The following is a 15268-nucleotide window of genomic DNA, read 5'->3' on the forward strand; positions in this document are numbered from 1 at the left end:
GCAACATTACAGCAAAAGAAAAGATAAGAAAAGAGCAAGACAGGGCTGGTTTATGTTTCCACGTCACCTTGGAATCAACATTCTCTAGCGCTTATCGAATCCAAGGGATCCGAGACATGGATTTCTGCATTCTCAGCTGCATGGACCCATTTCGCAGGCCGCTAATTCAAGGCACTGAATCACTGATGGGCAAAAATAGCTGATGCATGCACGGCAGAGGCTTAAACTTTGGCGCCGCCCACGTTCCGAGCATGCGTAAGTCTTGGCTGCGACGCGTGTGCATGTCGACGTGCGTTTAGATAACGATTAGATTAGGGGTATCGGCAATTGAATATAATATCAAGGCCATGATGTTTCATGATGACAAGTCGAATAGTTGAGGCATTCAATTGCCTTGTTAGTTGACTGGTCGTAGGCATGTCGTCAGTGAACGGGTGATCTTCATCTAAGCCATCTCGTATTTGAGGCACCACAATCCTTCAGGATGAACTCCATTCCTAGAGTGACTGGAACCCAATGCAAGTTCTATTCCAGCGCAATTGACGCGGCAGGGAATATAATCAACTGTGCAGTATTCTCTTGCCTCATCGAGGCACTTCAACCATGAAAATGCATTGCCTGAATATGATGTGATGTGATGTGATGTTTGCAGTGGAGAGCAGGGATGTTTGTCGCCGTCACACACATACACTACGATAAGGTGAATGCCGTCCTTTTATGACACCAAGGTAAGCGATAGGGCTGAATGTTTGATCAAGTCCGCTCTTTTTCGCTTAATGAAGAGATCGTGACGTGTATGGCCATTGAATAACGCCCAGAGTTTGAGCCTCAAATTGACTCCTCAGCCAAGCCTGGGCACAAACAACCCCGCCCCCGCCATCCTCATCTGAAGCTCACTTCGCTTCATCATAACATCTCATCAACAACCTCACTCATCATACGAACTCGCTCTCAGCCCTGCCGAACTTGCAAGCTATGTCTAAAGATCTCGACAAGTCCCTGCTTGATCGTCTAAATGCCCTTAGAGGCAACAGCGCAGGTCAAGACAAGCCAGTATCAACAGAGTACATCGCCTACAGGCCTCAGTCAGATCTGTCAGCTAATATGGTCGTAGGATCAAAGTTGATCTCATTGAGCGCAAAAAGGCGCCTACTCGAGATGATACACTGGCCGCTCGTCTCAAGTCTCTGCGAGACCGTGGCGATGAACCTTCACCGGCACCAGCGACAGCACCAAAGACAACCCAACCACCATCAAAGCCAACACCCCAGTCAGAAAATACTCCAAAGAAGGAATCTCACAAACTCGAAGATGAAGAAGACGACTCCATCTTCCAAACAGACGATCAAACCCTAGAGGAGCTACTAGGCGACGTACAACCTGAAGAAGGCTTTAAGCCCGAACCAGACGACGCACAGGTCAAAGCACTTCTAGAACAGCTCGCAGACTCAATACCAAAAGACACAGAAGACGACAAGGATAAGAAGGAAGGCGATTCAGATGATTCAGATGGTGAGGCCATGAATAAAGATGTCGATGAAGTCATCGCCCGCTTCCGCGACGAGGCAGAAGTCGAAGCAGCCCTCGCAAAGACCAAAACCCCCGATTCAGAATCTGAGTCCGAACCTGAACAAACTACGTCTAAAACAGAAGATATCGCTCTTCCAGACGTTCCCTCCGACCTCGCCGACATCCCCTCTTCAAATCGGGCTGGGAGTGTAGACATAGATGATATAACCGCCCGTCTCGCTGCTCTACGCGCACCATCTCCAGATCAAGATTCCCTCGCCCTTCCGTCCGTACCAACATCTAAACCTTCAGGTCAGCCGGTGAATCGTCTAACTTCACGGACGAACTACACCGACGACGACGTGGAAAGTTGGTGTACCGTTTGTTTGGAAGACGCAACGGTGCGATGTCCTGGCTGTGACGACGACGTTTACTGTACACGTTGTTGGTACGAGATGCATCGGGGACCACAAGCTGGGTTCGATGAGAGGAGTCACAAGGCTGTACAGTTCACCAAGGATAAAAAGGAGAAGGAAAAGAAGAAGAAGGTAGCGTTAGGAGCATAAAACCATTTCAATTTCAAGCGAGACTTCACTACCATTTGCCATTCCTTGCGTGCTATAAACAGATACCCAAATATTGCGAAACTAAACTCCGAACCACCGTGTTGCCGTGCCAAATAAAAAGATGCCTGCATCAATCTGAACTAACTCATACTATTTTATGCGTGAACTTCAAGCAGCAGACTGGGAACCGTTGCCGTTGGTGGCAGATTCGTTTCCTGAGTTGCTGGCCTTTCCTCGCACATCCTGCCATGTCGCGCCGAATCGTCGGCCAGTTGAAGCGAGGAGACTCTCTTCCTCGTCGGCCTCGGCTTCTTCGTCGATCTGAGAGAGGTTGAGCTTGGGGGTGCGGAAGAGAGCTGTGACGAAGACGATGAGGAAAACACCGAGGAAAGCGAATTGGGCCCAGAAGTCGATAAGACCGAAGAAGGGCCATGTGATTGTGATGCGGTTGAGGAATGTTGACATGACCGACGGTGTGCAGACGTCCTTAGCGTGCTTGTACTTGAGCGCTTCGGAGCAAGCATGGATCATGTCCTTGTGGTCTCGGCAGTCTGGCTGATCTCCAGGATGTTTAGGCTCGTTGGCGCAGAATGTCTGGGTGCCGTAGGTAGAGTACTGTGGAGCAACCAACATAGCGATACCGTAGTTGGTGGCCAAAATTATCAGACCCAACATGACAGTCGCAATGAGGAGGGCCTGGGGAGCAGTTCTACCCTTGCGGATCTGGAAGATGCGGACCCAGAGGAAGCGAATGCCCACGGTGGCAATGCCAGAGATGGAGCTGCTGAAGAAGAAGAGCACCAGAAGAGCCATGAGGATGTAGTCGACGGGGAAGGCCTTGGCGGACTTGACGAAGATGAAGTTCATGGGTTGGAACACGTGGATCTGGCCAAGGATATAACCGCACTTTTCCTTGCAAACCGAGTTCTTGGCCTTGTCAATGCCAGTGATGAGCATCGACACGAAGATGACGAGGGATAGAAGGAGGAGGAAGATTCCACCGAGGAGCTTGATGGGGCGGAAGACAGCGCAGACCTTGAGCCAGGCTTGGTAGATTCTGCTGCGACCTTCGCCCTGAGCTTCAGCGGCAAGTCTCTCACGTCGGACAAGAGTTTGTTCCTCTCTAACAAGAGCATCGAGCTCTCGCTGGTCCTTTCGAGACATGCCCTCTTGTCGACCAGCATTGCGCATCTCGATCTGTCGCTGGCGTTCGCGGTTCTGTTCAAGCTGAGAAGCAGTATTCTGATGGAGCTGAGGGGCCGAGATCGATGGAGCTGCCTTGATGAACGAGATGGGAAGAAGGGCAAGGCCAGCGCCGGTGTAAACGACGTAGAGCAGTGTGCCAAGAGTGAGCAGAAGACCCAGTGCAAAAGTCAACGCCTTTTCACCATGGTTCTGAGCAACGAGCTTCTTGAAATAGTCGAGATCCCAGTGCGACTCCGAGCTGTCGCCGGCGGCGGGGACGAAGAAACCGAGTAAGAACAAAACGACGACGAATGCGACGAAGAAGAGTGTGTACTTGGCAGCGGCCAAGAAGCGGCTGCTCAAGGTTCGGCCTTCCTCCTCAACCTCAATTTCATCGTACTCCTCATGCCAGAAGTAGGCGAAGGGGATAACGATCAAACAGAGGAGAGCATCGAAGCTGTACAAGCTGTAGTAGACGACCTTGAGAGTGTAGAGGATACTGTCGATGCGTTCGGGAGTAGCCCAGTCCTTCTTCGCGCCCAGTGTTGCAGAAGCAGTCGCAGAGACGAGAGCAATATCGACAGGCAGTAGTAGAACCGTAGCGAGTAGAGAAGTCAAGCTGACGATGGCGACGATGCTGACGACGGCGGAACGTTCGCGGGGCGTTTGCCAGGTAAACGTTGTGATGATAGCAGCTGCGAAACAGAGAACGACAGCAACAGCATAAGCGACCCAGATCAAACTGGTCTGGACGAGGCCTGCGTGGGCCATATTGGATTAATTTGAAAGACTGTTGTTGTAAATGATGATCAACAAGCAAGTCGAAGGGAATCCGCTAGACTGGGTCGCGACGTGGCTTGGGGATGTTTTTCTTTTTAAAGTAGCAGATCTCGGGGATTTTGAAGGGAGATCAATCAATCCCAAACCAAGGGTGACGTCGCTAACGAGTCGATCTGTGTAGCAGCGTGATTAACTTTGATCAATCAGAGAAAGGGAAGTTTCGCAGGAAAACAAGATTCAGTGGCTTCGATCAGAAATGGTCAAGCTCAAGCTTGAAGCTGCTGGTGTTTTCGTGACGCAATGTATACGCTAGCGTTTGTGCTAAGTGGAGATGCTCTGCCTCACCCCTGGAACATCAACTAACCGTTATCGATTGGCCAGGGCGATCCGGAAGACGGAGGCCAATTATCCGTTGGGAGCTTTGAGCTCTACTCTTTTGGGCCAAACATTCAATAAAGCAACATCGCGAACGACTTGAACGACCACAGCAAAACAGCCAATTTGTCGGTCACAAAAGAATGGTCTCGCTGAAATGCAGGCCTACACCGAGCTTGCGGCTCCCTCAGCCGTCACACACTCCTTGACTGTCTCTCTCACTTCAGCTACAGCTACCAATCTCGTTGTCGCAAAAGGTTCCCTACTCCAAATCTTTAAAACAAAGGCCATCTCCGCCGAATTCGATCCCGAGAACCAACCTGCCCAGACAGCAAAACCTGAACCCGAATTTGATCACCGCGCGAACGATGATGATGGGCTTGAGTCTTCGTTCCTTGGCGGCGAGACAATGCTTGTTCGAACCGACCGCACGAACCTCACGAAGCTAGTTCTCGTCGCGGAGCTTCCACTATCCGGCACCGTGACAGGTTTGGCCAAGGTCAAGACGAAGCATTCGAAATGTGGAGGTGAAGCTCTCCTGATAGCATACAAAGCCGCCAAGCTATGTATGGCGGTATGGGATCCTGAGAAGAGCAACCTCGAGACCATCTCCATTCACTACTACGAGAAAGAAGAGCTACACGGCGCGCCATGGGAGGTTTCTTTCGATGAATACACCAATTACCTCGAAACCGACCCCGGCAGTCGATGCGCTGCCTTCCAGTTCGGCTCGCGCAACCTCGCGATCCTACCATTCAGACAAGCGGAAGAAGACTTGGAGATGGATGATTGGGATGAGGATCTCGATGGGCCACGACCCGTCAAGGAGTCTACTACAGTCGCCAATGGAGATAGCGACACATTAGAACCAGCGTATACACCATCTTTTGTCCTCCGTCTTCCGCTGCTTGATCCAAGTCTGCTTCATCCCGTGCACTTCGCTTTTCTGCATGAGTATAGAGAACCAACCTTTGGTATTCTTTCGTCTAGCCAAGAGCGAGCTCATTCCCTTGGTCAGAGAGATCATCTTACGTACAAGGTCTTCACATTGGACTTGCAGCAGCGTGCTTCGACGACTATTCTTTCAGTTACCGACCTTCCTCGAGACTTATTCAGGATTATCCCGTTGCCAGCGCCTGTTGGCGGTTCATTGTTGATAGGAGAGAATGAGCTGATCCATGTGGATCAGTCTGGCAAGTCCAATGGTGTGGCGGTGAACCCAATGGCTCGACAGATCACCTCGTTCAGCTTGACAGATCAGGCGGATCTTAACCTACGATTGGAGCACTGTGTCATCGAGACACTTTCAATTGAGAACGGCGAGCTCTTGCTCGTTCTCAACGATGGTCGCATTGGAATAGTCACGTTCCAGATTGATGGCAGAACAGTCTCTGGTCTTACCGTCAGGATGGTCGCAGATGAGAACGGCGGCAATCTGATCAAGAGCCGGGCATCGACAGCGTCAAAACTTGGCAAGAATGCGTACTTCGTGGGTAGTGAAGTTGGCGACTCTGTGGTGTTGGGCTGGACGAGAAAGATGGGACAAGAGAAGAGACGAAAACCGAGACTCATCGATGCGGAGATTGGGCTAGAAATGGATGATCTGGATCTCGAGGATGAAGACGACGAGGACGACGATTTGTACGGCACCGAGTCTGCAGTCGCGAAACCGGCTCAGGCTCTCAATGGTGGAGCTAAGGCGGGCGAGTTGAGCTTCCGCATTCACGATACCCTGCTCAGCATCGCTCCGATCAAGGACTTGACAGCTGGCAAGATATCGCTCCATCCTGATAGTGAAGAAGCGACTCTGTCACAAGGCGTCGTTTCGGATCTCCATCTGGCATGCGTTGTCGGACGCGGAAAAGCCGGCTCACTGGCCCTTCTCAACCGCAACATTCAGCCCAAGATCATTGGAAGGTTCGAATTCCCTGAAGCAAGGGGCTTCTGGACCATGTCTGTCAAGAAGCCAATGCCCAAGGCTCTCGGTGGAAATGTCGGCGTGGGCAACGAGTACGAGACGTTTGGACAGCATGACAAGTACATGATCGTGGCTAAGGTCGATCTCGACGGTTATGAGACATCAGATGTGTATGCTCTTACGGGCGCGGGATTCGAGACGCTCAAGGACACTGAGTTTGACCCAGCGGCTGGATTCACCGTTGAAGCTGGAACGATGGGCAAGCAGATGAGGATCATCCAAGTCCTCAAGTCCGAGGTTCGATCTTACGATGGAGGTGAGTTGCTTGCTTGGATCACATTCGCACATACTGACAATTCTAGATCTCGGCCTCACTCAGATCCTGCCGATGCTTGATGAAGAAACCGGTGCTGAACCTCGAGTCACCAGCGCCAGCATTGCTGATCCTTACCTCCTACTCATCCGCGACGACAGCAGTCTTATGTTGGCACAAATCGACAGCAACAATGAGCTGGAGGAAGTGGAAAAGATGGATGCTACTCTGCAGAATACCAAGTGGCACTCTGGATGTCTGTATGCGGATACAAAGGGTGCTTTCCAACCGAGTGCCGGCGACAAGGGTGCAGAGACTGAGAAGATCATGATGTTCTTGCTCAGTTCGACTGGTGCACTACATGTAAGTTTCAGTCCTGTTTCTCGGAGATCAGCTACTAATGGAACAGGTCTATGCGCTCCCCGACCTCTCCAAGCCCGTTTACGTTGCCGAAGGTCTCTGTTATGTACCCCCTCACCTTTCAGCAGACTACACATTGCGACGTGGTCTAGCAAAAGAGAACCTCCGCGAGATTCTTGTCGCTGATCTTGGCGACACTACATCTCAATCGCCATACCTCATCGTGAGTTCCACTTTGCCCTCACTAAACTTCTCTAATATGACCAGCTCCGCAACCAAACCGACGATCTCACAATCTATGAACCTCTTCGCCATATACGAGAAGGCGAAACCAGCCTCTCCACCACTCTCACCTTCAAGAAGACTTCCAACACAACATTAGCCACTATCCCCGTGGAGACAGAGCAAGACGACGTCGAACAACCACGCTTCGTCCCTCTCCGACCATGCGCAAACATCAACGGCTACAGCACCGTCTTCCTTCCCGGTTCTTCACCAAGTTTCGTCATAAAGTCCAGCAAGAGCATCCCCCGCGTGATCGGTCTTCAAGGCATCGGCGTTCGCGGTATGAGCACATTCCACACAGAAGGCTGTGATCGTGGTTTCATCTACGCCGATAACAAGGGCATTGCTCGAGTAACCCAACTCCCATCAGATACCAACTTCACCGAGCTTGGTATCTCAGTCAAAAAAGTCCCTCTGGGCGCTGATGTACGCGGCATCGCATATCACCAGCCAACAGGCGCATACATCGCAGGCTGTATGATAAGCGAGCCCTTTGAACTCCCCAAGGACGACGACTATCACAAAGAGTGGGCCAAGGAAACACTCACTTTCCCACCAACCATGCCCCGCGGCGTTCTCAAGCTCATCAGCCCAGTCAGCTGGACCGTCATCCACGAAGTCGAGCTTGAATCCTGCGAATCCATCGAGTGCATGAAAACACTACACCTCGAAGTCTCAGAAGATACAAAAGAGCGTCGCTTCCTCGTCACAGTCGGCACAGCCGTCTCAAAGGGTGAAGACCTCCCCATCCGCGGGCGCGTCCACGTCTTTGACATCGTGACCGTCATCCCCGAGCCCGGCAGACCAGAGACCAACAAGCGTCTCAAAGCCATCGCGCGCGAAGACATTCCCCGCGGCGGCGTAACAGCCATTTCAGAGATCGGCACACAAGGCCTCATGCTCGTCGCGCAGGGGCAAAAGTGCATGGTGCGCGGTCTGAAGGAGGACGGGTCCCTTTTGCCTGTTGCGTTCCTCGACATGAGCTGTCACGTATCTACTGCGAGGGAACTGCCGCGCACGGGGTTGTGTCTGATGGCTGACGTGTTCAAGGGGGTTTGGTTTGCGGGATACACGGAGGAGCCGTATACTTTCAAGGTCTTGGGTAAGAGCCATGGCCGGTTACCGGTTCTGGTTGCGGATTTCTTGCCCGATGGTGAAGATCTGGCTATTGTTGCGGCGGATGCGGATGGTGATTTACATATTCTCGACTTCAACCCCGAGCGTAAGTTCTCTCCTTCACATAGACTGATCAAGTACTAACAAACTACAGATCCTAAATCTCTTCAGGGCCATCTCCTCCTCCATAGAACCTCATTCTCCGTCTCCCCCAACCCCCCCTCAACAACACTCCTCCTCCCACGAACCCTACCACCCTCCCACCCCTCCCCCCAGGACCCTCCTCACATCCTCCTCCTCGCCTCTTCATCCGGCCACCTATCAACACTCGTCCCCCTCCCGGAGACAACATACCGTCGTCTCCTCTCCGTAACAAACCAGCTCCTCCCCGCACTTACACCGCACGGCGGATTGAACGCCAAAGCGCATCGATTACCAGATGGTATACGACCTGTAGGCGTAGAAGCAGCTGGTGGAAGGGCGATTGTGGACGGTGCTGTTCTGGCGAGGTGGGCTGAGCTTAGTGCTGCGAAGAGGGCGGAGATTGCGGGTAAGGGAGGATATGATGGTGTTGGGGAGTTGAGGGAGGAGCTCGAGGGTGTTCTGGGTTGGAGTGGATTGTCGTATTTCTAGATATCTTGGACGAGAGTTATAGGTGGTTTGTTGATACATAGCTTAAATGCATATGCACCGTATTGCAAGGATAACTTTCCAAGCGGTGAAATTGGTATTGAATATCACAGTCAATAGTCTCACTGGCATCTTCACAAATAATCGTGTGTGAATGTCAAAAGTGTCTTTTCAAGGAGTGGCAGTACAAACACAGCTGTATACATGCAGAGACCCATCTACAAGCCTAAAGAAAAGAGCAAAGAAAATGAGTAGTAAACGACTTTTGTTTTCCCAAGTCTGAGTCTGTTTCTTCCATAAATCTGAACAGGCCATAACCAAAGCATATATCCTATAGCGCCTGTCTCATCAAGTCTTGACTAATCTTTATCGTCACTACTCGCCCAAGAGTACAAAGCCTTCTCCCGTATAGATAAATCCCAGAAAGAAAACGCCAGTACCAATCCAAGCTAAAATCACAAGAAAACAAAATCACAAAAGTTGGAGGTATCTACTCAACCTCTACCTTCTTGCGTCGCATGCTGCCGAAACGTCGTCGGATACCGTCGCTCAGGCGGTGCTTTCCTGTCGAGTTGTTGCGGCGAATGTCAGTGCCGTTTGAGAATTCAGGTGTTGTTCGTGGATTCTCGCTGAAGCTTCGGTTGTGGCTGAAAGGTGGGCGTTTGCTGCCTCGCATGTTTGATGAGAGTTCGTACTCGACGGGTTCACCTCGGCGGAAACGCTTTTGCTCCTTGAGGTCCTTCTCATATGTGTAAGAGGGCTCGCCTTTGCCCTTGAGGTCATCGGGGTGGTATTGCTGTTCAGGTTAGCGACTGTTTAATGATCGCATCATAGAATGCCACTTACAATGCCATCCCAACGCTTGTATGCGCCACCAACAGCGTCAGGCTCTCTCATGAGATCAGCACCCTCTTCGTAATTTATGGTGTTACCGCTAATGTCCCGTTCGCCGCTGGGAATATCAGCAGTGCCTTGTAGCGGCATCTTTCTGAGCAGAGCATCTTGAATGTTTTCTCTGGGAGTAGCGCGAAGAGCTTCTCGGTTCGAGTCTTCAACAGCAGCAACGGGCGAGTACATCTTGTTGCGGTTGCGGCTTGCCAGAGTGGCGTCATACGGGCCGCCATGATGATACATCCCGCCAATGGTATCCAGAGCATCAATAGTGTCTGTCATGGGCATTTGCTTGCGACGAAGATGGGGGGCGCGATCGGCTGCGCGAGCCTCCTTTCTAAGGATATCGAGAGGTCGGTGAGACATGTCGCCTGGGTATCGTTGGATCAGTGAGCGCTGACGTGAAACTCCACAATTGCTGGCACTGAAGCTGCGATTGTGTGAAACTTGAGGGCGATTACGCGGAGGCGGAACTCTAGCACTGGCTGACCGATTGACAGAGGAAGTGAATGGGTCACGACGAGTGTCGGATGGACCTGGGGGAGAATCCGGGGGGGATACAGTCACTGATGGAGCTGAAGATTGACGGCGCGCAGCTGCAGCGTCGGAGAAAGGGTTCGAGGAATGGAAGCTGTCGCGGGTTGGGCTGGCAGATGTTGGCGGGGTAGGATAGCTGCCTTGGCGATGTCTTTGAGTCGAACGGCTTGATTTGTGCCTGTGCCTTCTCTCGGGAGAGCGGTCTCTGTTTGAGTTCGAGTTCGAGTTTGAACTTGAGCCTTCGAGAGAAATGTTTCGAAGCTGAGCAGCAAGATTGTGAGATGCGCCGATACCGGTGTCTTGATTTGGTTCAATATCGTTCAATGGGTCAAGAATGTAAGCCTTGGCCTATGCAATTGAGTCAGAATGTTTGCGATGAAGAGTATGGTAAATAAAAGGTTGAAGTGAGTGATTACGCGAAGATATTGTGTCTATGTAAGTGGTCTGCCTCTAGAACGTCATCAGGCTTGCGTGGACAGCGGGCTGTGGTACAGCTACGTAGGAATAAAGTTACTTAGTCGTCTACTTGGCAAACACCAAGAAAACAGCCAAGCAACGTCAAGATTGGAGCCCGATGCAGGGATCTGCATTGACGCAACAAATACAGTGATAAAGGGTCCTCGCTGGGGCCCTGACGTTGTTCCATCATTGGCAGGCTTGGGATGACGTTGGGGAGAAGCGGACAGAACGTGATGGGCCCTGACCAAGAAACGGAAGAGGAAAAGACTGGGGCATGATGGACGTTGGCATCCACGAGCTAGGTATCCTAGCTCAGGTAAGGGTCCAAGAACTTACCCATTGCTTGTCGCTTGGATCCTTCATCGTGGCGACTGCTCTGAAAGGAAGAGATGGGTTCTGGGGAATTGTTTAGTCCCCTGCGAAAGAGTCGTCGGGTTTGTTGAGTCGAGAGGCCAAGGCGTAACGACAACGGTGATTGAGTGCGAGAAACGATGCGACGGCGCTTGCAAGCAGATCGTATTCGAGAAAGATGACGGCTGCGACTTGGGCTTCTGGTCAATAGTTTAATGCGAATTCGCTTGGTTGTTGTCGGGATCGATCCGATAGTAAATGCGACGTATCAAAGTGATTGACTGATTGATTGTGTTTCGGTGTAAGAGACAGAGTTTGGGAGAGAAGAGACAAGGGACCGGGACAAACAAGGTGGGAGGAGACGCAGCTCATTTATCAACAACAGAAGGCACAGCACGCACAGCCTAATCCTTTCGAGACATGGAACCCAAGGAGAGAAAAGCTCTTTTTTTTTTTCTTAGCTACGTAAGGTACAGGACAGGTACGGCAGGTACAAGGCAAAGAAAGTGAGGTAAGGTAGGGTAGGGTTGTAGATCTCCGAGCGGTCTCGTCCCCTCCAATCCATCATGCGCCCATTCAGAGTCTCATGGGGGGGCACCGTAGCGCATCATTTAGCGGGGAGGGGCACTTCCCGTCTCCCCTCGTGATCCAAATAGCACCTTGGACATGAACTTGCCCACGCCATGCAGACTTCAGCCGCTCCATCCGCTTTCTGGCTCAACGCTATTGACGCCTCTTCAAACGGATAAGGGACTTTTCCAGGTAGAGCCGTTCATCTGCTGTTTCCATCTTGGGCAGTACAGAAGCTAGAAATCATGGAGGAGGGGCCCAAAGGCACCCCAGACGAGTCACACTCAATCCGGTCCCGCACGTCAATGTCATTGTCAAATGTCAATCAGTGTCTCTCACACAAGGCTCGGTCGATCGGCCTTGCTCAACTTTACTCTCCCAATCGCGGCACACTCGGGAAGTAATGGTTTGAGACGACGTCAGCTACACGAGGTTTTGAAGCCTCAACGCGCGTCCCATCAAGAAGCCAAAGATAGACTAAAAGGCTTAGCAGTGGAGTGGACGTAGGTACTGTATATAGCATGAAGAAGACGAAATGATGGAATGCCAGCTGTCGAACCAAACAGTCAAGGGAACCTCGCCATTTGATCAGTCACCTGATGCATCAAACCCCCGTAACCAGCATCTCGGTCACTGCATGCAAACCTTGTCTAAAAAGGGTCTTCGCCTAACGAGCTCGCTACTGCTTGTAGGGACTTTTTAGCCCGACAGGTGATTAATGGTCTCTTCTCCAATGGAATGGCTTCCCGTTGGTGTTTCAAAGGCTAAAAGTAACGGATGACAGCTGGCGGGCCCCAACTTGACGCCTAGGCCACCTCTCCTCGCTCGATCAGGCCGGCGGGGACGACGAGCCCAGTCCGACAATGGAAGATATCACAGACCGCTAACTTTTTGCAACATTGCATTGATCAGTTCAATGCCGACATCTCAATTAAAATGCAGGCCATAGAAACTCCATATTTATCGTCCGAAACAGTATAAACAGCATCAAGGGTCGAAGCTTTGACATTCTTATCGCAGAGCTTATATAGGCAGTGAATTCATCCTGGCGAGTTCAACAGACCAACTACCGATTGCACACCAGGAGAGTTGTATCTGCTCTACACCCTCAACTTGATATTTTTAGCCTCAAGGTTTGTACCTTTTTCAATGACACCTCACTAGATCGTCCGATGTCTGGATATCTCGGCCAAGAAACTCTGCTTGCTTGGCTCCAGACCCGACGTATTTTATCACCCATGACGTCCCATTCCTACCCTACATCGATACGCGGATCAGCAGCAAATGTATCTAGATAGGTACCCGGCATCCCGGACATCGGATCTCCCCGTTGCATCATTGCCAAAATGACTCAGGCACGGCAGACAATTAAACCAGAAAGTACTCCGTAGTACCGTAGATACTGTGTCATCACCGTTGAAACGGGTCTTGAAGTCAAGGTGAACGACGCTATCGAACCCCATCGTCGTCACCCGTCCGTTCGCCTTGCCCCACTGACCGGGAATAATATTACCGCGTAAAAAGACCAAACGCATTTCAGACAACCCACGAAAGGCCGATTATCCGCTCCCAATCTGGAGATAAGAAAACACCAAGAGATTACGTCTGTATGACGTACATAAAACTCCGACACGGACTATCGGGTTTGAATCAATGGCCCTTGTCGATTATTCCTCCTCAGAGTCCGACGACGAGAGCTCCGGTTCCGAATCCCACCGTGTCAAGCGCCGTAAGGGAGTTGACGGCATCGCGACCCACTCCTCCCGGAGTACAGATGGAGATGCTCGCTCCGTGAGCAAAGATGCGGACGCTTCGTCTATGCCACCGTTGCCCGACACCTTTCATGACCTGTATGCCTCTACTGTTCGACAGAGTGTCGTGGATGATCCGAGCTTGCATCATGGGAGGAAGCGCCAAGTTCCTCATGTAGTTGGTAACTGGCCCAGTCATGTTTACATCGAGTGTGAGTTTCTGATGTCATCTCAACTTCAATCCATGAAAAGCTGACTTGCTTCAGGGCATCCCTCAACAAAACAGCATGGCTTATTGACGAGCCTCATAGCTGACATCGAGAAGGAAGTGTCAAGTGAGATCAAGCTCCATAACTTCCTGACAAGCGACCTGGGATCACCTCTACCCCTTCACATCAGTCTGTCTCGGCCGCTATCCCTTACTACAGGGAATAAGGACGATTTCTTGGACAAGATTACAGAAACCCTCGACAACAGTGGTATCGCTCCCTTTGTTGTTCGACCACAAGGGCTCGCATGGTACAGATCACCAGATTCTGATCGCACGTTTCTCATTCTTCGTGTCGCCAGTGGTCCGAAGTCTCCTGCCGACAGTAAAGATGGAGTCAAACCTTTGAACCCAGAGCTCACTTCACTGTTGACAAAGAGTAACACGGTTGCAACATATTACGGACAGCCACCGCTATACCAAGGCAAAGCCAATGAGCCAGTGGGAGATGCGTTCCATATATCCATTGGCTGGACCTTTCACCTACCAGTAGATGAGATGTCACTCAAGACCCTACAATTGTTTAGACAACCCAAGTTTGATGACATTAGGAAATGGGAGATTAGCGTTGCTGGCATCAAGGTCAAGATTGGAAATGCCGTGAATCACATTGGACTGTATGAGATTGGCCGGGGCGGAGAATCTTCGAAGCGTCCTTCTTTTCTCAAATCATGACATAGCTGGTTCCATGTCATCATCAATTGCAGTTTACAAAAGTCATACGTTATTCATATCGAGAGAACCAACAGAAACCCGACGTCAGAACAGGCAGAGTCATGGGTACAAAAAATATGCCGGATCGCATGCCCCGGTGAAACGGGCGGATTGTCTCGGGATGGCTTGGACTCGGTTATCATTCTAGAAGATTGGGGTCATGAAGTTTCGGGTTGCTCCAGGCTACCGAGGATCGAATCAAGACATGGTGTTCTACTGGCCCAATCGAGAAAAAGCAAGATGCGAATCGGGTGTCTGCGGATTCTCAGCAAGCGACACAGAACAAGACCGGATGTCCGGATAAGTCGCAGTACATTGTGACATCGTGCATATTGACATGACGTGACATTCGGCTTTTGAAAAGGGCAAGCAAGGGAGGGTCTTGAGCTGAGAAGAGGATACGCGAGCTGAGCATGATGGAATGTGAGATGAGGCCATTGCTGCAGCATGATATGAGTGCCAGCTTCAATACTGGACAGAAGAGGACTCGAGGGATGAGAATGAGACATGTATTGGAGCCACGTGCGGGAGTTTCATGACTTTCCAGCTTATTAGGGAGAGGGAAAAATGACAGTTGAAACTATTTCACTATTATCTTGGCTATCTGCATTAGTGTCTTGTAGACTGCACCATTGGGTTTGAATAGCTTCACAAGATGCATTGGCTATCAGGAGCAGTTAACGCACGGGC

General features: G+C 51.0%; 5 protein-coding genes across 5 annotated transcripts; 3 read left to right on the plus strand and 2 right to left on the minus strand.

Annotated features, from left to right (window-relative positions):
- Nucleotides 1-975: 975 nt before the first annotated feature.
- On the plus strand, nt 976-2075 carry FMAN_03502 (uncharacterized protein; the record flags this gene model as incomplete). The annotated part of the gene is made up of 2 exons (XM_041832327.1): nt 976-1064; nt 1115-2075. 2 exons carry the CDS (start codon nt 976-978, stop codon nt 2073-2075), a joined length of 1050 nt encoding a protein of 349 aa, XP_041682802.1.
- Nucleotides 2076-2243: 168 nt separating this feature from the next.
- On the minus strand, nt 2244-4031 carry FMAN_03503 (putative lysosomal cobalamin transporter; the record flags this gene model as incomplete). Its single annotated transcript, XM_041832328.1, has 1 exon — nt 2244-4031. One exon carries the CDS (start codon nt 4029-4031, stop codon nt 2244-2246), a length of 1788 nt encoding a protein of 595 aa, XP_041682803.1.
- A 541-nt stretch (nt 4032-4572) lies between these two features.
- On the plus strand, nt 4573-9040 carry FMAN_03504 (related to pre-mRNA 3`-end processing factor CF II; the record flags this gene model as incomplete). The annotated part of the gene is made up of 5 exons (XM_041832329.1): nt 4573-6649; nt 6696-7009; nt 7056-7229; nt 7274-8513; nt 8562-9040. 5 exons carry the CDS (start codon nt 4573-4575, stop codon nt 9038-9040), a joined length of 4284 nt encoding a protein of 1427 aa, XP_041682804.1.
- Nucleotides 9041-9527: 487 nt separating this feature from the next.
- FMAN_03505 (uncharacterized protein) lies at nt 9528-11287 on the minus strand (the record flags this gene model as incomplete). The annotated part of the gene is made up of 3 exons (XM_041832331.1): nt 9528-9833; nt 9884-10813; nt 11261-11287. 3 exons carry the CDS (start codon nt 11285-11287, stop codon nt 9528-9530), a joined length of 1263 nt encoding a protein of 420 aa, XP_041682805.1.
- A 2211-nt stretch (nt 11288-13498) lies between these two features.
- Nucleotides 13499-14539, plus strand: FMAN_03506 (uncharacterized protein; the record flags this gene model as incomplete). Its single annotated transcript, XM_041832332.1, has 2 exons — nt 13499-13808; nt 13863-14539. The coding sequence occupies 2 exons, from the start codon at nt 13499-13501 to the stop codon at nt 14537-14539; spliced, it is 987 nt and encodes a 328-aa protein (XP_041682806.1).
- Between the last annotated feature and the right edge of the window lie 729 nt (nt 14540-15268).

This window comes from Fusarium mangiferae, assembly GCF_900044065.1.
Source record: "Fusarium mangiferae strain MRC7560 genome assembly, contig: FMAN_scaffold006, whole genome shotgun sequence".
NCBI lineage: Eukaryota > Fungi > Ascomycota > Sordariomycetes > Hypocreales > Nectriaceae > Fusarium > Fusarium mangiferae.